This window comes from Rhincodon typus, chromosome 27, assembly GCF_021869965.1.
Source record: "Rhincodon typus isolate 14 chromosome 27, sRhiTyp1.1, whole genome shotgun sequence".
Lineage (NCBI taxonomy): Eukaryota > Metazoa > Chordata > Chondrichthyes > Orectolobiformes > Rhincodontidae > Rhincodon > Rhincodon typus.
Genome location: NC_063358.1, coordinates 41,262,615 through 41,288,828, shown reverse-complemented (window position 1 = coordinate 41,288,828; position 26,214 = coordinate 41,262,615). Strand labels below are relative to the sequence as shown.

The following is a 26,214-nucleotide window of genomic DNA, read 5'->3' as shown; positions in this document are numbered from 1 at the left end:
GATCTTACATGGTCACCTCATATGCCAGGGGCTGGGAGGAAGGATGTGCAGGTGTAGGTTCATTTACACATATCGAGGTGGAAGGCCCTTCTACCCTTTGGGGTATCCTGAGAGGAGATTTCTGAGGAGCTGTATGTAATTCATCCTCCAGCTGAGTGCCCACTGGTACTGTCCTGTCTCCTTGTGAGGAAGGGGCACGTGGTATAAGGTCAAGTGCCCCATAACCGGTAGCCCCCACCACCCCACATCCTGTTGCCATTGCTGATGAGGACTAATGACTAGAATGATAGAGTGTAGGCCCGTGCATATAGCTAACAAATCCTGAGACTGCTCGATGTGGCAGCCATTGTCTTAAATTTGAAGGCAGCCAGAAAATTGTATGTTTGAGGCAGCTGGCACTCCCAGATGACAGCTGCAATCCTGCAGCCTCTGGACTGTGAAGGCTATTGCTTCCCACATACCTGCCTCGTGCTCCTGTGTCTCCTAGTGCATGTCCATGACATCCCTGACTTCGGACACCACAGGATCCTGTTCCTGTCTGAGGCTCACCAGGTGCCTACACTCTGGCAGTTATCCAAGTGCCAGCAGCGTGGGAAGTTTCTTCCTTAGCCAGGTATAGAAACTTGGTGGTGATGTGCTCAGCAGATTCGGTGCCTGACTGATTTAGCAAAGTACCCAGACAGTTGCAAACATCTAAGCTGGTGGGGGTACCAGGATACAGTAAGGCCAGTGTTTCCTCTGAAGCTTTGGAATTCTTTCGGTGTACAGAAGCATTTCTTGTGGGCCTGCCCTCTTGATTGGCAAGACAGTGGAAATCGGACTTGACCCTCTACAAGACGCAAAACAGAGAAGATGACACGGCTGTGGATTGGAAGTGGCGCACAATCACACTGACAGCAGGGTTACAGTGAGAGTTGCAGTGGAGTGAAGAGTGGGACTTAATCAGTTGATGGGACACGGATGTTTTGGCATTGCTACAGGAGCAGTCCTGGTTTTCTCCTGTTAGGGGCAGGCTTCATTTCTCATGGAGGGTAAGGAACCTAATGTCAGGCATCGCACGACCACCGAGCCAGGCAATTTTTGCTCTATTAAGAGCTGTTTTTTCTTGGAATGAGAGAAAGGGAGGGATTAAGTGAGATAAAACGGCTGATGCAGCTATTAGTGCTGGTGCAGGTGGGGGAAAAGTAGTGATGTGTCCTGAGTGAGTGAGTGAGCAGGCAGCGCAGAGGGTATATAAGGTTAGTAATCTGGGATACTGGGGTGGTGAGAGTGAATGAGGGAAGCTGTTGTATGCAACACTGGGAGTCATAAAGCAAGAGTCTTATTGGGAGATGGCATGGGTGTCAGGTACCAGACAGGAGGGTGTGGCACTTACCGTGGTGGGGTCAAGACAGTCATTGACGTTCTTCCTGCATACCTGGCATCCATTCAGATTGCACAGATGGCACTGACCCAGATGTTGGCCACAGCCCAGAATGGCAGGGTCTGGTATAGTGTTCTCTGCCAGTCCTCCAGAAGACAATGGCCTTTACTCGACCATGTCCAAGGATCTCTAAGTTCCTGTCAGAGAATCACAGTGCCAATTTCCCCTGGTCTGACATCCTTCTGAATTAGTCTGGTTCTAAGCAGGGCAGCTTCAAAATGCTTCCACTGTTTCCAGGTACACAACAGCTTTTCAAATATGGCATGGGTGCAAGGGATTCCAATCTATCCTAGGATAATCGGTGAGTGGAAGTTCTTCTGGGTAGGGTGAGCAGTAGAATCAGGAGCCGAGGTATGTCATGGGGTGGAGTAGGTAGTTAATGAGGTGAGCTTGATACAATGCCCTGAGAAATCTCAACGGGCCTCGTGGAGAAAAGCCCTCTTGAAACTCCGTGAAATTTGCACAGCCAAAATACAGTAAGATCCAGCCCCACATTTATGTTGTCTTTACCTTTTACTGTTTTGTCTATGCTCCAGCTTCCCCATCCACATAGAATACTGGCTAGATGTAGCTTTTAATCTCATTTGGTTTTCAATGGAGGTATTTTTATTTCTGAAGAGCTCTGACATTTTTGTGAATGTTTGTTTTGGAAGTGTTATGTGATCCTTGATGTCTTAACCACTTTCCCTATCAGATGCTAAGTAAATGATTTGACGTGTTTTATTTCTTATGATTCTGCTATTGCTTTAAGTGTAATCCTTTTCTTTGATATTGTAATGCACACAGTTTTGCAACAACTTAATTATTATCAATACTTGTTACCGTTTGCTACAACTGTGCCTAGGATTGCTTGTAGACCTTCCTCATTATTTGCCATAACTAGTATATCATCCAAGGATCTTGGATGTTGTTAAGTTGGTTATTACAGAAAATTAAGACTCATGGGACTCATGCTCCAGAACTAGCCATGCCTCTGGATAAACTGTTCCAGTACAGCTACAACACTGGCATCTACCCGGTAATGCAGAAAATTGTACAGGTATGTCTTGTCCACAAAAAACAGGACAATCTTTTGTAACATCAGTCTATTCTAGATCATCATTAAATTGATGGAAGGGATTGTTGACAGTGCTACCAAGTGTCACTTATTCAGCAATAACCTGCTAACAGATGTTCAGCTTGGGTTCCACCAGGGCTATTTATCCCATGATCTCATGAAGTTGTGGTCCAAACATGAACAAAAAGAGCTGAAATCAATAGATAAAGTGAGGATGACTGACTTTGATATCAAGGTAGAACTTGACTGCTTGAGGCATTAAGGAGCCCTAGCAAAACTGAAGAAATTGGGAATCGGGGTTAAAACTCTCCACCGGTTGAAGTTATATTTAACCAAAAAAAAAGCTGTGGTTGTTTGAAGTCAATCATCTCAGTCACAGATCACCTCTGCAAACACGTCCACATAAGTATGTCAAGAGTGTTGTCCTAAGCCCAATCATGTGTAACTGCTTCATCAATGATCTTCCTGCTACTATAAAGCCAAAGGTGGAGATGTCCACTGATCATAGATCATAGAATCCCTACAGTGTTGAAACAGACCCTTCGGCCCAACCAGTCCACACCAGCCCTCAGAGCATCCCACCCAAACCCATACCCCTAATCGACACATCCCTGAACATTACTGGCAACTTAGCATGGCCAATCCACCTAGCCTGCACATCTTTGGACTGTGGGAGGAAACCCGAGCACCCGGAGGAAACCCATGCAGACATAGGGAGAACGTGCAAACTCCACACAGACAGTCGCCTGAGGGTGGAATCAAACCCAGGTCTCTGGCGCTGTGAAGCAGCAGTGCTAACCACTGAGCCACCGTGCTGCCCCCTGATGGTTGCACAATGTTCAGCAACATTAACAACTTCTCAAGCAGTACATGTCCATTCGATAGGACTTGGACAATATCCAGGCTTTGCCTGAAAAGTGGCAAGTGACATTTGCAGCATACAAATGCAAGGCAACGACCATCTCTAACAAGAGAAAATCTGACCAGAGTCAACACAGTGTCGAGGTGGAGGAACACAGCAGGTCTGGCATCAGAGGAACAGGAAAATCGACGTTTCGGGTTGAGAACTTTCATCAGAACTTTGCCTCCCTAATAGCATTGGAGTATACGTATGGCACTTCAAGGTAGCTCAACACATTAAGGATAATTAGGAATGGCCAATATTAAAAATAATTAGTGTGTATTGAAGCTTGTTTAATGGACATAAAACAGGAAATAGGAATAAAAATGTAAAAAGTAAGGTATAAAATAAGGTAGTAAAGAAAGCTTTAAGGATGCAAAGCAGCTACAAACCAATACAAATAGGTTAAGTAAGTGGTCAAGAACATGGCAGGTGGAATATAACTTGGTGAAATGTGAACTTATCTACTTTGTTGGTCCTCATATCATCCATGCCAACACACGCATTCACCCATTCCGAATGGCCCCTCATAATCACCATGTTAAACTTATGACCTTTTTCACCTATGTTAATTTAATGCCAATTCATGGCAACCTACTGAGACACGCTTTGCCCTAACACCCTCCAGCCATCTCACCAAATATCCACCAGTGGCAGATCTCAGAAATTTAATTCAGATTAAATAAATGTAACAAAATGAATATTTTGAGGAGGGAACAAGGAATGTTGATGAGGGTACTGTATTTAATGTGGTTCATATGGATTTTAGCAAGGCTTTAAGTCTGCCATGACTGACTGGTCAAGAAAGTAAGAGCCTACGGGATCCAAAGCAACGTGGCACATTGATTCCAAAATTGGCTGAGATGCAGAAAGCCAGGGTCATGATAGAGGGATGTTTCTGTAACAGAAAATCTGTTTCCAGTGGGGTTCCATTGGGCTTGGTGTTGCGTCCCTTAGCGTCTACATTAATGACTTGGACTTAAATATAGGGGGTATGGCATGATCAAGATGTTTGTGGATGACTTGAAAATTTATGAAACAGTAAATAGTGAGGAGGATAGCTGTAAACTGCAGGAGGATGCCAACAGATTGAGCAGCTGGGAAGAAAAAGTGACAAATGGAATTGAACCTGGGAAAGTATGACGTAATGCATTTGTGGAGGGCTAAAAAGCAAGGGATTACACTATGATTAGTAGGGCTCTGGAAAGTACTGTAGATCAGACAGCCCTTGGTATGCACATCTGCAAATTCATGTAGGTAGCAGGGTATAAAAACAAAGTTGCTGGAAAAGCTGAGCAGGTCTGGCAGCATCTGTAGAGGAGAAAACAGAGCTTTCTGAGGTAGGGTCACTGGACCCGAAATGTTAACTCTGATTTCTCCTCCACAGATGCTGCCAGACCTGCTGAGCTTTTCCAGCAACTTTGTTTTTGTTCCTGATTTACAGCATCCGCAGTTCTTTTGGTTTTTATTTAGGTAGCAGGGTAGATAGATAAGTGGTTAAGAAGGCTTATGGAATACTTGATTTTCTTAGATGAACCACAGAATATAAGAGCATAGAGATTATGCTGGAACTGTAAAAAACACTGGTTTAGAACATAACTGAGGTGTACATGCAGTTCTGGACTCTACATTTTTGTAAGGTTATGACTGCACTGGAAGGATGCAGATGGACCAGAATGCTGCCTGGGGCCAGAGGGTCTGAGGTGTGAGCAAATGTTGGAAGGCCAGGGTTGTTTTTCTTGGAATAGAAAGGTTGAGAGGGGATAAAACACAAACTGCTGGATAAGCTCAGCAGGACTGGCAGCAGCTGTGGAGAAAGAAAAACAGAATTAATATTCTAAGTCCAGAAAGACTCTTCTTCAGAACTTTCCCAAATGCTGTCAGATCTGCTGAGTTTCTACAGGACTTTCTGTTTATATTTCAGATTTCCAGCATCCACAGTATTTTGCTTTTCTTTGAAGGTTGAGAGGGGACATGATAAAGTAGTGTAAGATAATGAGGGGAATATATTGGATGGATAGAAAAATGTTTTCTTCCATCAGTGAAGGGCTCATAACGGGGGCATAGATTTAACATAACCAGTCGAGGCTAAGAGGGGATTTGAGGGAAATTTTTCACTGAGAGAACTTATTACTTGAAATGATGGCTGAATCAAATGCTGCTGTAACATTTAAGATATTTAGATAACTTTTGCATTACCATAGTCTCTAAGGCTACGGGCCAAGAGCTGGAAAATGGGATTAGTGTAGTCAGATCGTTGTTGACCAGTGCAGTCACAATGGGCTGAATGGCCTTGTTCTGTGCTGTAAATGTCTATAGTCTGTGAGTCACATCTACCCTGTCAAAAGACATCAAAATTCTAAAGCTCTCTATTAGGTAACCCCTCAGGCCTTTATATCCAGGAGATATATCTTCTACACTATCCTTGTCTATTCTGTTACCTTTGCAATGAATTCAATAAGGTTGAAATTCAAAACTTATTCTTTTGATCCATTTCACGAACAGTGTGTTGTACATTATCTGTACACTGTAGGACTAAAATCACAGTTAGCTTGAGATATAACTGCTAATAAGCTATGTAAACTCAACAGAGGTTCATAACATTGAGCTGTGCCCGCTGCTTCATGAGACATTTTGAAATCTCTGATTGACAATGAGCTGTGAGACTCGATCCGATCATACATGATACTCAGTTTGAGTTCCTTATTCTGTACAGTTTCAGAATAACTCAGGATATTATTGCCAAGAGAGTAGAAACAAGTTACTTCACTAATTGTGGATAATATATGATGATTCGTACCTCAAAATCAAGATCGGAGTACCTCACTCTTTTCCTCTGTAAAAATAACAAACAGATGAAATTAGTTAACAAATAAGTTTTTGGGAAGGAATTTATTGAATTTATTAATGCAATTCCCCTCCCACTTTTTTTAGCTTTCCTTGCACAATACATCAAATCCACAGCAACAGAAGGGCAACCCCTGATGCCTGGGATGTGGATAAATGCAACTTGTGGAAGCACTTCATCACGTGCCCCTGATTGACTGTGCAGCCAATTGTCTCATGTTGGCACATTAATATGCACCACCAGATTTTAACATGTTGGCAGATGACTTGATGGCAGTTCTACATGTCGTTTTTGTTCTCCTTGTCACACAACTTCTTCATGAAAGGGCCACCCTCACGTGTGTATTTCCTTGAATGTTGAATATTAAGGAATGGTTTAATAAGAATGTTTAAGTTGGTTAAAGGATTGATAAGACAAAGAAATCAGAACAAGGGGGCGTACCCATAAAATGAGTTCCATGCCCTTCATAAGTGGTGTCAGGAAACAACCCATTCAATTCTGGTCTCCCTGCTTTAGGAAAAATGTTGTTAAACTTTAAAGGGTTTAGAAAAGATTTACAATGTTGTTGCTGGGACTGGAGGGCTTCAGGTATAGGGAGAGGCTGAATAGATTGGGGTTTTTTTCACTGGAGTGCCAGAGGTTGAGGGGTGACCTTATACAGGTTTATAAAATCATGACAGCCACGGATTAGGTGAATAGCCAAGGTTTCTTCCCAGGGTAGGGGAGTCCAAAACTAGAGGGCATAGGTTTAAGATGAGAGGGGCAAGATTTAAAAGGGACCTAAGGGGCAACGTTTTCACGCAGAGGGCGGTGTGTGTATGGAACGAGCTGCCACAAGAGGTGGTGGAGGTGGGTACCATTAAAACATTTAAAAGGCATCTGGGTGGGTACATAAGTAGGAAGGGTTTAGAGGGATATGAGCCAAATGCTAGCAAATAGGACTAGATCAGTTTAGGATAGCTGGTCAACAAGAACAAGTTGGACTGAAGGATCTGTTTCTGTGCTGTATTACTGTATGACCATAAATCTGAACTTGCTCCTGCAAAAACTATTGAGGTCTGAATCAGCTAAACATTTCAAATCTGAGTGTCATACTGTACACAGGTACAATAGGTTGAAACCTTCTGTGCTAGGTTATCCCAGAAGCTTAATATTTTTGTAAGGGAACGTTAATAAAGGTTACAAAATCAAGGCAGGCAGACTGGAATTAAAATACAGAGCAGCTATAGAATGGCTGAGACAACAAGGTGCAGGGCTGGATGAACACAGCAGGCCAAGCAGCATCATAGGAGCAGAGAGGCTGACGTTTCGGGCCTAGACCCTTCATCAGAAAAGGGGGCGGGGAAGGGGGTTTTGAAATAAATAGGGAGAGAGTGGGAGGCGGATAGAAGAGGGATAGAGGAGAGGATAGGTGGAGAGGAAACAAACAGGTCGAGGAGGCGGGGATGGAGCCAGGAAAGGTGAGTGTAGGTAGGGAGTTAGGAAGGGGATAGGTCAGTCCAGGGAGGACGGACAGGTCAAGGGGGCGGGATGAGGTTGGTCGGTAGGAGATGGAGGTGCGGCTTGAGGTGGGAGGAGGGGATAGGTGGGAGGAAGAACAGGTTAGGGAGGCAGGGATGAGCTGGACTGGTTTTGGGATGCGGTGGGGGGAGGGGAGATTTTGAGATATTATCACGGTTGGGGCCAAATTGGGAAGGCTTGAATGTGGATTGTAGTCCATTGGGGATGATCTGGTTCCGTAGGCAGGTGCTAAGGAAGGTGATGTGGCTGTAGTACCTGGTTTGCTTCAGGACGTGGTCGAGCAGTTTCAGGGCCGAAGCGTTTACGAGAGAGTTGCAGTGGGAGAGAGATCCCTTGAGGTTTGTCCGGAGGGAGGAGGGTAACTTCTTCAGGTTAGGCATCCTTAGAAGAGGCTTCGCAGTGGGGTTAAAATTGAATCAGAGATAGTAGGAACTGCAGATGCTGGAGAATCCGAGACAACAAGGTGCAGGGCTGGATGAACACAGCAGGCCAAGCAGCATCATAGGAGCAGAGAGGCTGATGTTTCGGGCCTAGACCCTTCATCAGAAAAGGGGGAGGGGAAGGGGGTTTTGAAATAAATAGGGAGAGAGTGGGAGGCGGATAGAAGAGGGATAGAGGGATAGAATGGCTGAACTTGTTTATGGGTTCAGTCCAGGTCTCAAGTTCCAGGATCAAATGACGGAGGATGATACTTAAATTTACCAGAATTATAGTCTTTTACAATCTCATGTGAACTTGAATCAAAGCTTGTAAAAGCCCATTGGCTCAAGAACCATTGTAGCACTCCGTCATAAAAACACATAAGCCCTTGAGATCATGGTGGCACAGAGGCTAGCACTGCTGCCTCACAGCTTCAGGAACCCAGGTTCTATTCAAGCCTCAGGTGAGTGCTTGTGTGAAGTTTGCACCTTCTTCCCATGTCTGTGTGTTTGCTCTGGTTTCCTCCCACAGTCCAAAGATGAACAGGTTAGGCAGTTTGGCTATGCTAAATTGCCTACAGTGTCCAGGGATATGTAGGCTAGGTAGGTTAACCATGGGAAATGTAGAGTTATGGGGAGGGTGTTGGGGGGGAATTCTGGGTGGGATGCTCTTCGGATAGTTGGTGTGGACTCAATGGGCCAAATGGCCTCTTTCCACATGGCAGGGATTCTACGAATATGTAGATGGATGTGTGATTTACAGGCTCAAGCCAAGAGCACATCAGACTGAGCCAATAACAGTGCAAATAAGAACAGAGTGAAAGTAAGGACTTCTAAACTAGCAATTCACTGGAAGTGGAAACTAGATGCAGAGGAGGAAAGAAACAGCTTATAATAAACACTTCAAATTACAGTATAGAAAGGGATAATGACATTTCCTTTCTGAAAACTGTGAATTTCCAGCATGAAGACTTAAACAATCACTGTTCAGGTACAGTTACTGACTTTGTATTGAAGTTCAAAATCTCACACTTAAAATGGACAAGGAAAACTTCATTCATTCACAGGATGAGGGTGTCACTGGGCCAGTTAGCATTTATTGCCCATCCCTAATTGCTCAGAGGGCATTTCAGAGTCAACCACATTATTGTGGGTCTGGAGTCATGTGTAGGCCAAACCAGGTATGGATGGCAGTTTCCTTCCCAAAGGACACTAGTGAACTAGATGGGATTTTTCCCCAACAATTGGCAAGGGAATTACAGGCATCATCAGACTCTTAATTTCAGATATTTATTGAATTCAAATTTCACCATCTGCTGTAGCAGGATCCAAACCTGGGTCCCCAGAACATTACCTGGGTCTCTGGATTAACAGTCCAGTGATAATACCATTAGGCCATTGCCTCCCCTGATGGGGAACATGGAATACGTCACACATCAAGTGGAGACCAGTTTCCTAAGAGGAGGTGGATGAAAACTAGGGAACAGGTGATGAAGGAGGAATAAAGGGCGAACTATCTAGTGGAAATGCTGGAAGTAAAGGTTTAAACAACAACAGCAGAACAACCACTCCTAAACAGAATTAATGCTCCAGTTTCATGTGGGAAAAATCAGTACTTCAGATGAGCTATTAAATGTTTAGCAATGTCATGAGAGACAAGTTATAATTCAACACCAGAAATGTTGCAACTCTTCAAACAGCAGGTAGAATTGAAGAAGCGTTTCTAACCCATTGAACAATGCAACCCCAAAAATATTATAGCTTAAATTACATTCTTTTGGTTTCCTCTCCTGCATGTGCTCTCTCACTTTCAGCTTGTGACTGCTTTCGATCGTCTTTGCATTTCTCTTTGATTTCTTGTAGCTGTACCTTTTCTGTCAATTTCCTCTACAAAGGCCAAGCTCCTGGAAACACTGCTGACTGCATTATTGATCAAAGTATTAAACAGGTTAACCACAAGAATTGGGCATCATCTGGACAGGTTGGGGGTTAGTGGTGGGGATCTGTGCTAATCTCACCATGTTCCTTCCTATTAATAGAATCTGTCCATATATTCAATCTCTTCTTAAATGTTCGCTATATTCCAGACATTCTCCATCCTAACCACATAGTGTTCTGTCTTTACCTCTTGTATTTTCAGGGACAAACTGAAAACAGAAAACTGAAGAGTAATGACAGGAAAGGGAGGCACACAGAAATTGAGGCAGTGGTGAATGCAGTAAGTAAAAAGCTAGGAAAGAATGAATAACAGCCATGACAGAGGACAGTAAAATATTGGTAATTTAATCTCCATTAAAGACATCCATCATTTCCTCATACTTCTTCCTGTGATTTCTATGATATTCTTACTATACCTAATCATTGGTGCTTACAAAGCCTTACTATGACAGAACTGTAGCCCTCCGGAACTTCCATTTTTTTTATGATTACTTTTTCCACTACTGCCTGTGAGCCAACCCACTAATTTTCGAGAGCAAAGGTAAGTGACAGACTCAGGGAAAAACAGTAAACAACTATCTGTTTACTTCCTCCCTGCTGATTGGTGATGGGACAGTGTTCCAAGCAGACCATGAGTTCCACGATTATGAAACCACTTTCCACGTGTATTGCTATGTGTGCTGAAAGTTTATGTGGCAGTGACAGATATCACAAGAAAGCCTGATAACAGACATTAACTCAAATAAATTTTCCCAGTCTGGATCATTGAATAGTGAGCAAAGCTGCCAACTGTGACTAATTTTGTTCCCACTTCACATCACTAACACTGAGACTAATTGCAGAATCCTCAGTGATATCAAGATCAGCTACTTACGTATGTATCAGGAATTAAATTTGAGCTATCACTGATCTGCATAAATTGACATTACATGACAACATCCATGTCCCTGGATAGCTTCTTAGTTACGTGGAGAGATCAATTGTCTAGAATGTTCTCTAATAAGAGCAACTTGCATTTACATAGCGTCTTTACAGGAGTGTAATCTGAAAAAAAATGACACCTTGGAAAGGTGACAAAATGGTGGGTCAAAGAAAGATACTTTAAGTTGTGACATACAGGGAGAAAGCTGGAGAAACAAAGTGGTTTAAAAAGAGAACGCCAGAGTTTAGGATCTAGATAGGGGCTGTTGTCCATTGTGAAGCAAAAAATGTAGGGTCTAATAGAGACAAAAGTTAAAGCAGAGTTTAGATTTATAGGGCTGTGGAGCTGGTGGTGAAGAAGTACTGAAGGTTGAGATGATCGAGGAATTTTAATGAGGAACTGAACACTACTGTTAGAAGCCTGTTCTGGCCTTCTCTATAGTATAGTGGTCAGCAACCGTCCCTGTCATGTGGGAGACTAGGGTTCAATTCCTTGCTGTTCTGAGGAAGGGTCACTGGGCCCAAAATATTAACTCTGTTTTTTCCTTCACAGATGCTACCAGACCTGCTGAGCTTTTCCAGCAACTTTGCTTTTGTCCCTGATTTACAGCATCTGCAGAGCTTTTGGTTTATACTGCTGTTAGCAGGAGTTGAACACTACTATTAGAACTGTAGTAGTTCAAGGATAATGTCCATTTAAACCTTCTTACAGCAACTACAAATGAGTAACACATATGGTCTTATCATTGTTGCCCAAATCTCAAGAGCAAAAAGAAAAGGCCAAGGTGTGTGTGAACTGTTGAGGTTGAGAATGGGAATGACAGCATTTTGGAGAAGGCTATTTAAAGTTTTGGCAAAGATCTGTAGCTTGGGTTGTGGATGAGGCTGTTGACTTGCTCACCAAGCTGGCTTGTCTTTGTTCAGGCATTTTGTCACCATGCTAGGTGACATCATCAGTGGAGCCCTCTGATGAAGTGATGTTATTCTGCTCCACTTGGAATTTAAACTGTCTGATCCGTTATGGTGAGTACTGTCATTTCCGGTTTTGATCTGTATGGGTTTATATATGGGGTCCAATTCTATATGTTCATTGATTGAAGTATGGGTGGAGAACAATGCCTCTAGGAATTCCTGTGCGTGTCTATGTTTGTCTTGGGCTACTATGGTTACTTTATTATTCTTCAATGCAGCAAGATGCAAATTCAGTTTTGAAGTAACACAAAACAGTGATTCAACAGTATTGCAGAAAATGGAAAAGAGGTGGGTGTATAGTGGCTGCCCATTCGCTATCACCCATTTTCAATAAATTTAGAATTTTAACCCGTGCAGCAGAAAGGCTGATTTTTAGAAAGAAAATAAATCTCATCACCTTCTTTACCTTTTGATATAAATTTTTTTGCATGGCTAAATTTAATGAGCCTGACAAGAACAAGAAAATCAACTCAGAGTGCCAAATTCAATTCTTCCAATGGCTTTACTCTCAGTTTCAATGAATTATATACAAAATAATTCTTTGGATAATGAGCCAGTTAACAGATTATTCTAAAAGGTTTACTCAATCATCTTCTACTCAAACTCACTGGAACCACAGTCTCTTGGGAAGTTATTCAAATATCACAGGTGCACTGATTTAGAATTTTCATCCAACCACTTGATTACAGTCTTCATGTGAAATCCCAGGGAAGGTGTCATGTGTTTGGTAGGACAGTAATGAAGGGTGGCCAACCTGAACTTCAGAATATCAAAGCTAGGGAATGTTCTCCAGCTGTAGAGAGACAGAATAGAGTCTAACTGGACTCCCACAGAATTTTCTTTTTCCATAGAATCCCTACAGTGTGGAAGCAGGTCATTTGGCTACACCAACCCTCCAAAGAGCATCCCACCCAGATCCACTCCCCTAACCTACCCTACCCTACCTACCTCTGTAACTCTATATATTCCTATGGCTAGCCTACCTAGCCTGCACGTTCCTAGACACTGTGGGGCAATTTAGCATGGCCAATCCATCTAATTTGCACATCTTTGGACAGTGGGAGGAAACACACACAGACACAGGGAGAACATTCAAATTCCATACAGACAGCTGCCTGAGGCTGGAATCAAACCTGAGTTTCTAACACTGTGAGGCAGCAGTGCTAACCCTGAGCCACCATGTCACCCCCTAGAAGGCACTCCTCCATAGAACCACAGCAAAGTTATGGCACAGAAACAGGCTATTTAGCCATTGCTCCAGCACCAATGGAGAAAAAGAAGAAAATGAACTAGTTATTCATTTTATTACTATTTTCATGCATCTGGTCCACAGCCTTGAATATTACAGCTCTTTGGGTGCACATTCAGGTACCTTTTAAATGAGTTGAAGATTTCTGCTTTAACCATTAATCTAGGTGGTAAATTCCAGACACTCACCACTCTCTGGGTGAAAAGTCCCCTCTAATCCTTCTACCAATCATCTTAAATCAATGTCACCTGGTAACTGATCTTTCAAATATAGGAAATGGGTCTTTCCTATCTAGACAACTCAATCTTTTGTACCCTCCATTATGTCAATGCTCAGCCTTCTCAGTTCTAAGTAAAACAAGCCTAGCATATCTAAGTTTCCTCCATAGCTGCAACGTTCAAGCCCTAACAACATTCTTAAAAATCTCTTCTGTACTGTCTCCAGAGCAATTATGTCCTTTCTACCATTGTGACCAGAACTGTACTCAAAATTCTACCTGCAGCTAAATCACATTTTATACAGTTCCAACACTGCAATCCTGTTTTTGTATTCTAAACCTGGTCCAATAAAGCAAAGCATTTAATATGCTTTCTTTACAACCATAACCAAATGTTTTGCCACCTTAAGGTACCTGTGGACATGCACTCTTTGGTCTCTCATCTCCTCTCCCGCTCTCAATATTCTTCTATTTAATGTGTACTCCCTAGCTTTGTCTGCCTTCTCTAAATGTATTACCTCACATTCCTCCAGACTGCATTTGCCACTTTAACACCCATTCAAACAAGCCATTTTATCATTCTGGAGTTGAGAGCTATCATTTTCACTATCAACTACATGGCCAATCTTTGTATCATCTGCACATTTTCCAATCATGCCTCCCACATTTAAGTCCAAATCATTAATATATGCAAATATAAAGAACATCAATAATGATCCTTGTGGAAAGCTCCTGTCAAAACACTTTCCTTTGCAAAAATTTCCATCAACTGATAACCTTTGTTTCCTGCAGTGGATCTGACTTGCCATATTCTTTTGTATCCCTTTTCACTCTTCTGACCAGTCTGCCAAGTGAGGCCTTGGGAAATCCCTGACCGAAGTCCATGTTGACAATATCTACAGCATTCTCCTAACTTCACCAATGGCGCTACAGTACCCAACTCATACTTTAAACAATCAACATTCTGCGTCTGTCTCAAAAAGTCACTCCAAAATTAACTCAACCTGGAGTCTAAAGCAGAGCCATCTAAATCAAGTTATAAGTTACTCAAAATTGGGGAAAATCCAAAGTTCAAAGGCAGGAAAATTGTCAAGAAAGGTGGGGAAAATTTCCTGCCTTGAGTTATGGAGCACAAACAATTGAGGTAGAGTCTCAGTCATCCTGAATCACCAGTAACTGATGAACTGGGACTATTACAGGTAAACTTAAAAACTATATCAACAGTAACGTAGCCTCAAGATGAGCACTGCATCCCAGTCTCTGAACATTTAAGCTTAACTTTCCAGCTAAGATTGTCCTTCTGATAAGTACAAATCACATCATAAAATATGGAAACTACTTTGTGTTTTATATAAGTTAGGAGATGCGCAGAAGTAATGGAATTCTGGTAAAAGAATGAGACTGAATATTAAGGACTAAGGGTCATGCACTCAAATTAATTGGACTGATTTATGTGATTCTGCATTAGATCTCATAGTTGAAAAAGCACAAGCGAGAAATCGCATTTATTTAACTCCCGTAATGTAGAAAACACCCTGAGGCACTTCAAGGAAGTGTCACGATACACAAAGAAAAGTTGGGATAGATGACCAATGTACATTCTGATATACGTTTTAAGAAGAAGCTTAAAAGAGAAAACAGATATAGAAAGATGGAGAGGTTTTCAGAGGGGATTCCAGAGTTCCATGGCTAACCCATGATCTGTGGACCTGGTCCCTATAATAGAGGAGCGGTTGGGGTGTACAAAGCGTTCTATAGCTCACCTGCTCTCAGACCAACTGAAAGCCTTAACTGATCAATTATTGCCCATTTATGGCCCTTAATCTGCCTTTGCTGTCATAATCCCCTGGACATTGGAGGCGGGTGAGAGCAGAAAGGCTTTTTCTTTCAAGAAATTTGGTGAAAAGGCTGGAAGGAGAGGGGTGTATTATTTGGGGGGTACCTTGTGGGGTAATGTCCATTGCTATGTCCCCCATTTCGAGCTTCTTACCAGCCCTTCAAAGTATGTACCTCAAACTACTCCCTGGAAATGCCCAATTCCTACCCATCCCAAAATCTCAGGACTTATCTGGGTCTGGTGTTCATCCCAGTCTCTGTGGGCTGACTTGCAGTCCCAGCTATGACCATGAATGAGTTCTGGTGCTGTGGAACAGTTAGAGCTGTTGACAAATCAGGTGGCTGGCTGCACTTGAGGGCAAGCCTTCCTTCCGCAACAGTGAAGACTGATCCTCACCTTACTTAGGCTGTCCAGAATGTTTGATTGCTGGAAAGCGAACTTATTCAAAGATTAGCTTGAACTGAATTTTCTTCCAGGGAAACAACAGCATAAACGTGTAAAATCTAGCCCATGTCTACAAATTGGACTTGCTATTAGGCTAGAATTTAACGTATGTGGAGATCACAGAAGGTTTTAGGACTGGAGCACAACACAGAGATAGGATGGCTGAGGGAACTGAATGAACAAGAATGAGAATTTTTAAATGGAGATATTGCAAGTTAGGAGCCAAAATTAAGGAAAAAACCCGAAGATGGGAGTTGAGAAAAAAATTGCAAACACAATGGAGTTTAGATAGGCTTCTCACAGTCTGAAAATGCAAAGTTAAGGCAACAAGTTAGGAGTCATTAAATGAAAACTCCATAGGAAAGATAGTACGACTTTTCTAAGGAGTTGCTGTAAATGACTGAGGGGCAAGGAACATAAGCAAATTTCATTCTGAGATTTTATACAGGCCGTAGGCAGGAGGTTACCTGGTTCCTCAGCAAAAGAGTTTCCTAAAGGTTTTGTCACACTCATTAATGACAGGCAACTGCCTGAATTAATGGAGAAATGTCATTAAGTACAGCAAGGTGGAACAGTGGTTGGCACTGCTGCCTCACAGTGCCAGGTACCTGTGTTAAATTCCATCCTTGAGTGACCGTCTGTGTGGAGTTTACACATTCTCCCCGTGTCTGCGTGGGTCTCCACTGGGTGCTCCTTTTTCCTCCCACAATCCAGAGATGTGCAGGTTAGGTGGATTGGCCGTGCTAAATTGCCCCAGACTTTTAAAAAAAATATTAATGGGATGAGGGCATCACTAGCTAGGCCAGCATTTATTGTCCATCCCTAATTGCCCAGAGGGCAGTTAAGAGTCAACTACATTGTTGTGGATCTGGAGTCATACGTAGGCCAGATCAGGTAACGACGCAGGTTCCCTCCCTAAAGGGCATTAGTGAATTGGATGGGTTTTTCCAGCAATCAACAACAGATTCATAGTCATCGTTAGATTCTTAGTTCCAGATTTTTTAAATATAAAATTCAAATTCCACCATCTGCCATGGCAGGATACAAACCTGGGTCCTCAGAACATTGCCTTCTCTCTGGATTAATCCAGCAATAATACCACTAGGCTGTTGCTTTCCCCGAATGTCCAGGGATGTGTGGCTAGGTGGATTAGCCATGTTAAATGCAGGGTCACATAGATAGGGTGGGGGATGGTGTGTGAATCTGGGTATTTGCTTTTCGTACAGTGGGTGCAGACTGGATGGACCAAATGGCCTCTATCTGCAACTATAGAGATTCCATGATACCAGATGAACTCGACCTCAAACTCCTGCAGTGCTATTTGTGGGAATTTGAAGGCGTTGGCAAATACCATTCTTTTATTCCAATTTAATGTGAAAATCACAAAAGAATTATGTTTTGTGCATAGCTGATACCATGTAGGGCTCAGCTAAGTCTAAATGTGATCATTGTCTCACTGTCAATGTGAGATGGACATGATGCCTTTAGCAATGCCTCCTTCCTCTGTAATATTCTGACAGCAAATATGGCCAGCTCAATATCATTACTTTAACTTACTTCTAAGGAACCCGTGGAGTTTGTTGCACTTGGTTTGCTGCGTGGCATGGTTCTGCTCCTGTCAGCAAGTTCAGATGCTAGAATGTGCCTCACTGAAGGGTGCTGTTTGATGGGTACATTCCGTGGATGATTAAGCGTACCATAAGGTTGATTTAAGTTAATATTGATATGATCAAGTGATGCAAAGTTAGGATAAACCTCTGACTCGACTGGTTGGTTTCCACCAATATTGTGCCTGTTGTCATCCACATTGATGTTTAATTTGTTGTCCTCTTTGATGAAAGGCTTTAAGCTGACTGTGCGCCTTGGGAGTACCATGTAGTCACCTTCTAGTGGCTGCTCCTGTGCCCGCCTCCACTTCACATCCACTGGTTTCAATGTATTCTCTGTGCACAGATACAGTGTTCCCCTCAACTCATTGTTGGTTTCTTTTTTGGCTGGTTGCTCATTAAGTTCATTCATACCAGACATCATGTTGTGCAACTGGTGCATGGGAGGCAACTGAACCAAGACATTTCCTGGTGGAATATTTCCCGGAAGGGTTGTGAAGTTCATCCCCTCACTGTTTGTATGCAGCTTCTCATCTTCCTCATCATCCAATGAAATACGAGACAGTGTTCCAGTAATAGTTGCAGGATTACAAGTATTAACCTCCTTGAAGAGCACTAGGGATACAGAAACAATGAAAGACATGTAAGTTACTAAAAACTGCTTTAGATCTTTTTCAGTCTGTTACATTTTTAAGCTTTTTAAAAAAATTATCTAAAACTGGATTTAGCTGACGAGATATGTACATTTACTCAGTTCAAGGGTTGACTGTGCTTTACGGTATCCTCACCTGGGAGCAGAAGAGGTTAAGACCCTCTCCGTAGAGGCTTGGGCACATAATCCAGGCTGACACTTCAGTGAGATAGGGAGGAGGGACTGATGAAATGTTATATTGTAGCCTGCCTCTACCCTCTCAGGCCTATGAAAACAGTGGAAGAGATAATCCCAGTGTCTTGGTCAATATGGATCCCTCAAACAACATCTCCGAAATCAGATTATTGGATAATTATCACATTGCTGCTTGTAGGATATGTGTAAACATCATGCTGCGTTTCCTCCATTACACAAGTAATTAATTGGCTGTAAGACACTTTGAGACAACCTGAAATCATGAATGGTTCTAAATATATCAAGGTCTTTCACTCTTGTGCTGTATTGCTGGATTGCCTGTACATTCCAGTACTAGCAGTGGCTGAAGCATGATGCAAGCTTTTTATGTATGGACGCAGATCTTCCAACCTACAGATGGTCAGAGACTGGATGTCCCCTACAGATGGCCACTCAGAAGTCCTGATGCAGTGACTATGTGGCAATTGCCAGGAGAACTCCTAACCCTGATCCCACACTACATTGACTCCCTGACTACTCGCTGCGACTCGCTCTGACCCAACTTGAAAAACCCCAATATGCAACTGTACCTTCCTGATATGTGACTACAACCCCCGACCTCAATTCTCTGACACTTGACTGCCCCCAACGACACAATACTGTCCTGACCCCAGACCCTGAACCATCTACTACAGAAATGTTCTGAAGAAGGGTCACTGGACTCAGAATTTTAATAGTGCTTTCTCTCCACAGATGCTGCCAGACCTGCTGAGTTTTTCCAGCAATTTCCCATTTTATTACAACAGACATGTCATTCTGAACACAGCACAGGGAAAGGAGTCAGCAGGTTTGAAGAGAATGCGGAAAGCAGGGAGTGGCTTCATTCTGAACACAGCACACAGACAGAAGGCAGCAGGTTTTAAGAGAGATTGGAGAGCAGGGAAAGGCTGAGTTGGGAAAAGATAATCCAAAAGTGCTGTCACAGGAGATCTGTAAATGTATTGGTTAGTGAGAAGCTCCTGTTAGGGGATCAGTATAAATAGCCTGAAACTAAAAAAAAATTATGAAGAAGTAGCAACTCTTTGGTTTTATGTAAGGTATACTAGCAAAAAGGAGGTAAAATTAAATCAAGTCAAGGTGAAATAAATTAAAACCAAAGGAAGATAAAGTTTATAACATAAATGAAGTACGGTTAAATTAATAGTAAGTTTGTTTAGTCAGTTTATATTATTCTAAAAGTACCAAATAGTTTTCAGAGTTACAGGATGACAAATCAGCAGGGACAAGTGGAATATACATCCTGTTGTACGTGTGAAATCATGGATATGCCACGTGCCCCAGGCAAGCAGATCTGCAGGAAGTGTTACTGACCCGCACAAGCTTGAGCTCCTGGTTTTGGGACTTGAGCAGCAGTTGGTATCTTGGTTGTGCATCTGCAAGGCAGAGGACTCCATGGGTAACACACATAGGGAGGTGCTCACATTATAGGTTGGGAAGGTACAGGCAGAGATGGAATGGGTAACTAATAGAATAAGAAAAATGGGCAAATTGTGCAGGAGTCCTGAGGATTTCCTTTTTGCCAATTGGTATTCCATTTTAGAAAATAGTGAAGGTGATGGTTCCTGAAGGGACCACAGAAACAAATCTATGACACTGAAGGTGTGCAGCTTAACTGGGAGGGGATGGCACAACAGAAAAAAATGGATCAGATATTCATTTCGGTCCAGGAAACGTAGGCATCGGATGATGTGTTGCCTCCTCTGTGCCAGGGTCAAGGATGTCATGGAGTGGTTGCAGGACATCCTTCTAGGGAGGAGGATCAGTCAGAAGTCATGGTTCACATTTGTACCAATGACATAGTAGGAAGAGTGATAAGGTCATGAATGCAGATTTCAGGGAGTTAAGAAAGAAATTAAAAGCAGGACCTCAAGAACAGTAATTTCAAGATCAGAACAGTTCTGACGAAGATAACAAGGTGTAGAGCTGGATGAACACAGCAGGCCAAGCAGCATCAGAGGAGCAGGAAAGCTGACGTTTCGGGCCTAGACCCTTCTAGGCAAAAAGCCCCAGCACGCGATCGCAGTCAACAGGCCGAGAAGCGATTTCTGAAGAAGGGTCTAGGCCCGAAACATCAGCCTTCCTGCTCCTCTGATGCTGCTTGGCCTGCTGTGTTCATCCAGCTCTACACCTTGTTATCACAGATTCTCCAGCATCTGCAGTTCCTACTAGTTCTGTCGAAGGGTCACTGGACTCAAAACATTAACTGACTTTTGTTATGGGGTAGATGAGAAAATTGTGAGTAGTTGAGACATCAAAGAATTGAAAGTTTTGGTGAGGGAAGGGTGTTCTGTGGGTTGTGAGTATTTGATAGATTTAGAGTACTTAGAATTGATGTGGAGTTTGTGGCATTATGTGGGCATTAACTGTCCATTGTAGGACCTCAACTGGTGGCAGGGTTGGGACTTCTGATTTTCCTGATGAATAGTATTAATCAGAATGAGAGTAGGACAACATATGAATGATTAACGGTGAGAACAGGATTCACCATTAACGACACGCTAAAGCACTCACCCGACTGGCAGGCCAGGTCCACGTCCTTTTCAAAATCTGTCTATAAAAAGGAAGCAAGAAACAAGGAAAAAAAACAATAAATTAGAAACAGAAGTTTTCTGCTGAATGAAATTAGATTGTTTTGAAGCATTCATTTAAAATTTCTAAATAGTAAAAGGGGACACCGAGGTCCTGAATGAAAAGCTAGTAGCAAACTGTCCACTCATATTTGAGAGATTTGAAACTGTAAGTCCCTATCTCTGGCTACGAAATTCATGAACCACCCTCTGATTGTGGAACACAGCCCACCCAGCTTTGTGTTACGCTACTGGTGCTCTGACCCACTGGGCGATAGGTGCATATAATTTCTATTTTGTGTAGTGTGTATAAATTCTAATATGTCAAATGTGGAATAAGAGTTTTCTAGATGAAAGCAGTAGCATATTTGTGACATAATTTAGCATCAATTCCAGTATCTAATCTAAGGATGCCAATTTAGTAGGTGGGTACTATAGCCTGATATATTTCTTTTCATTCATTTTAAGGAAGCAGATGTTGCTTTTCTTGGCATTTATTGCCAAACTCTATTTGTCTTGATAAGGTGAACCTTCTTGAAATAAGTGAAGTACAGTGAAGGTATTCCCACAGCACTGCAAGGTTGGAGATTCCAGAATTCCTTGTGATCATATCATTCTTTATAGTGGCTACAACTGATTGGCTGTGAGGTCACGACTGATGGTAGTTCAGAGTCAATCACATACATTAGGGACTAGAATCGCTCTCTATAGGTCACAGCAGGTATTCACATTAATGGACTATGTGAACTTTTACAACAGTCTTTCTGACAGCTTCATACTCATCTTGATTGCTATAACAGTCTTGATATCCTGCCTGCCTCCATGCATATGACCTGGGAGACACTGTAGTGTAAAAAAGTGAACTGTGTGATTCCTACTCCAACTGGTGGCTCAGGCAGCAATTTAAGATGTCTGTGGATATTGGGATGTCCTAGTTACCTGCTGTGTCAACGTCACAGACAAAATTTGAACTTGCAAAGTGCAACGGGAAGTCTTGTTCAAAACTGACTGCTGTTCTGTGGGTTTTCCAGGGGTCAGGACACTCAACAGTGAAAGGAAAGTAAGAGTTGCTGGCTCTGGAAGCTAAGTACCTGTCTTAGCACTCTTCTATCCAGGAGCAACAGAAGAGCTGTAATCTGACTTCTAGTAAGCCTTTGACTTTCCCAAACCTGATATTCAGCTTTGCCAATCCCCCAGCCTCAATTATCACCCAGCTCCTTGACAGTCCTGGTCACAAGCTTTGTCTCTCCTAATCTGTGATCACCAACTGCTCCATCACTTCATTCCCAACTACTGACTCTTCCCAAAAACCTTGTTTGGACTGTTTGAATGCCTCATTTTGTAGTTGATGTTATCTATTTTCTGTTGGCCAGGCAGTTCAATTGGCCAGTAGGAAGGTAGCAGACAGAGCTGCAAGAGTAAATTCCTTTTTCTCTTTGACTGTACAGATAGGAGTAGCAGAAATTGACCTCCATGCACTGCAAGGCAAGTTTATTAGGCCTTAACCAGGCTGGTATCTCCCTTTCCCTCTTGTGGTACATCCTCAGAATATCTTACTGTTTTACTGGCAGCGTCCTGATGTTTAAGTTTCTACGTTGGAATGTGAGCTAGCTGCCGAATCCTGATTGTTTTAAGTTAAAGTCGCATTATACCATCAGTGTCAGTCATTTTTGGTGTTTACCCACAGATGCATTCCTCACTTCAGGTTAAAATCCTCTTGTGCACTGTGAAGCTAACAGGTTATTTCCCTCTCAGCAACAGTAAATGATATGAATGTGAATATGAATATACTTGGTCAAAAGCATTCTGTAATTTGTTCCTGATTTAAAGGACCGATACAGAAACCATTCTAGTATAAACTTCAACTCTAATACTTATCTCACACATTGCCTGACCTTAAAAGCTGAAATTGCTGGACATATCTCAAAGCAGTCAAAGTGAAGATAGAGATTACTCAATTTCTTCTGAAGCTAAAGCACATTGAAGAATATGACAGAGGAAAGCCTGTGATGAAAAATCTATTCTGTTCCATTACTACAGTAATCCAAAATTAATCCTGATCTGTCCTCGTAATCCAGTATCTTTCTCTGCTTTAAATATTTATGTAAGTTTCCTTTAAGAAACAAAATTGCTCTGCTGTATGTGAATTGATCCTTCACTCACCATAATCTGGACTTGACCATTTTTGTAAGAATCAGGTGAGTTTTCATTCTCTTCAGTTTTGCAGCTTCCTGTCCGACATTTTACAACATCCTGAATCTGCAAATAATTTCAGAAAGCAGATCTGGAAAAATGTCGACATAAACCAGTGATAAAAACAAAGTGTAATTCTAAGAACCAGCAATGCAGGTGCTGATCCTATGTTTCTCGTTGCTCTTCTCTGGCTTTCTGTGGCCTTGTTTTTGTTTTGTTACCTTGTTAATTTTCCCAGCGTTGGCTGTGTTCTATTCTACCCACTTTAAATTGCAATAAGATTGTCCTCCTGAGGAGGGATGCTTATACAAATGCAAATTGCTTGTGAATGTCTTAACATTTATTTCTCAAAGTGGATGTGTCCCTTGCTTTCTCAAAGCCTGCCTCTGTTGATCTCATTTTGAGTCCATTGTTTACATTTGCCCATTTGTCCATTTTGCAATATCTGACCTTCGAATTTGAGAGGACACTAGTCCCTGCAATGATCATTGCTGTTTCTTTCATTATGCCTCCTGCACTTTGGTTGAAGCTGCCAGGCAACTTGTAGCTGTACCTCCGTTAATGCTACTCTGAAGTATGTGCTCCAGACTGTGAGCATTAATTGGTTATCTTTGCTAAAGTTCATACAGGTTTGATAAGAAATTGAATTGGACCATTCACATTTATAATGTGGTTGCTACAGCAGATCTAAAACCAGGAATTCTCCAGACAGTAACTCATCTCTTGTCTCTCCAAAGCCTGTCTACCATCTACAAGACGCAAGCACAGATTCAGCTGAAATAGTATTCAATTGCCTGGATAAGCATTTCTCCAGCAACAATCAAGAAAGTCAGCACTACCCAGAACAAAAGTCTGTTTGATCAACAACCCATTTGCCAAAATAAATGTTCACTCTCTCCACCGCTGGGATACAGAATCAGCCGAGTACACCATCTACAAGATGGTGCAATAACTCACCAAGGGTTCTTCAACAATACCATCCAAACCCCCAACCTGGAAGATCATGGGTAGCAAGCTTCCCTCCAAGTCACACATTACGCTGACCGAGAACTTTATCACTATTCATTTACTATCATTAGGTCAAAATCATGAAGCTTCTTAAAGTACTGAAGGTATCTACATGATATGACAGCAGTGGTTCAGCACGCATTACCATTTACTCAAGGGCAATAAGGGATGAACAATAAATGCAAGCTTTGTTAGTGATGCTCACATCCCATAAATGAATTCTTAAAAATGTCACCAGATTGAATAATTCTGTACTGGTCCAGCAACCTCCTCACAGCAATGTTGTCTTCTTAGGCAAACAGAACTCAAGATTATTCCAATTCTCCCCAATGTAATCCAACATGGCTAAGACAGCTGTTGCAAAGTAGGGTAGAGTAATTGTGTATAGACTGACAGTTACTAAGAGATCGGCCCTCTCAGCTTTTAGAGAAAGCATCATCTAAATAAAGGTAACACGGCACTCTTAGTTAGGAATTGGACAAAGGACGCATTCCTGACAGACGATCAACGGTGGAGACACAGAACATTCCGGAAGACATAACCTGGCTGTAATTTTGAGAGACGAAGTTCTAATTTTTATTATTTTGGTTCATACAAGTGGGACATATATTTATTGGTACAGCATACCATTGGAATTTTGTTTTATTTGGGAATCGTTAGTGCTTAGAGGGAAATTGTTCAGTTTGTTAGTAGTTCACTTAATTTGTTCGCATTAGAGCTAGATAAATAAATTGTTACTTGTTGATTATAGAGTAAGCGTCATGAGTTTATTTCATTTAACCACTCCTTTACAATATATTGGGAATGAGAGGCAGGTTATACTGGCTTTCACACTTCTTTTAACAGAGTATAGGGCGAGGCGAGCTTTGGGGCTTCGGTTTTAGTTATCGGAGGGGAGTTGACCTCTGCTTTATAAATTATTGGTGGCTCATCTGGTATCCGGACAGCTCGGATCTAGGATTTGGACAGGTTGGTACAGAGCGGATCCGGAATTTCAACAGTTTGTACAGATTTGAACGGATCTGAACAGATTTGGACGGATGTGGACAGATTTAGGGAATGAAAGGTCCCAGCAGATTTAAACAGATTTGGGGATTAATGTCCTAGATCTATAAATAAAACTTAAATGAGAAGAAGAATATCTGTTTAAGTTCAGTTGCTTGTTGTTGGTTAAATTGAAAACAGGGAAATGGCTCTTAACATTGCAAAAGAGGTTCTGAGGGTCGAAAATGCTTCCCAAATTTGCCAAAAAAGTGTAGAAAGACAGAAAAAGGAGAAACTTTTAGAATTAGCAGACAGGCTAGAATTGGGTTAAATTAGGTATATGAAGAAAGCTGAAATTGTAAAGGAGTTAGTCAAGCTTTTAGGTATACCAGAAAAACAGTTAAGTACAGTGGAGTTAGAAAAATTTAAATTGCAAATTAGACAAGTGGAGTTAGAAGAGAAAGAAAAGTAAAGAAGAGCCAGGGCAGAAGAAAAAGAGAGAGAACAAAGGGAGAAAGAGAGAGAGTTTGAACTTTGGAAGTTGCAAGTTAGACAGGATAGCCAAATTAAAATGACGGAGATGAAGGCAGAAGGTAGGCTTAGTGAGGAGGAGGGTGATGATGAGCAGACCCATCGTAGCCAAAGACCTGGTAGGGATATATACAAATACGTCAAAACATTACCAAAATTCATTGAAAAAGATGTAGAAGCCTTTTTCATTTCCTTTGAGAAATTGGCTAAACAGATGAACTGGTCAGAGTCTGTTAACGGTAATGTCAGGTGATGTTAATTCAGGTCAAGTTGGTAGGCAGGGCTAGTGGGGTGTTTGTAGTGCTGTCAAAAGAGATGTCAAGAGAATATGAAGGAGTAAAACAGGCTACATTGACTGCCTGTATATAAACAACAGTTCAGAAATATAAGAAAGGAGCCAGGTCAGACTTATATCGAGTTTGAAAGAATTAAACAGAGCAACTTCGATAGATGGGTGAGAGCATTAAAGATAGAAGAGATATATGAAGGTCTTAAAAAGATTATTCTGCTGGACAAGTTTAAAAACTCATTTCCAGAAGTGATAAAAATTCATGTTGAGGAACAGAGAGTTAAAACAGTGAGAAGAGCTGCAGAGATGGCAGATGAATACGCATTAGTGCATAAATCGAAAGCGAGCTTCTGACAGCAATTTCATTCTGTGAGGGATTGAAATTGGGAAAAAGGGAGATCC

At 42.0% G+C, this 26,214-nt stretch overlaps 1 protein-coding gene across 1 annotated transcript in view; it reads right to left on the bottom strand.

The window, feature by feature from the left end:
- Positions 1–26,214, bottom strand: part of adgrb2 (adhesion G protein-coupled receptor B2) — a 683,435-nt gene that overhangs the window by 19,874 nt on the left and 637,347 nt on the right. Inside the window, exons 27-30 of the mRNA XM_048613298.1 lie at positions 22,971–23,066; positions 20,752–20,791; positions 17,305–17,969; positions 6,182–6,217 (exon numbers count right to left, since the gene is read on the bottom strand). Coding sequence (XP_048469255.1) covers positions 6,182–6,217; positions 17,305–17,969; positions 20,752–20,791; positions 22,971–23,066 — 837 coding nt within the window. The remainder of the gene's footprint in view (positions 1–6,181; positions 6,218–17,304; positions 17,970–20,751; positions 20,792–22,970; positions 23,067–26,214) is intronic.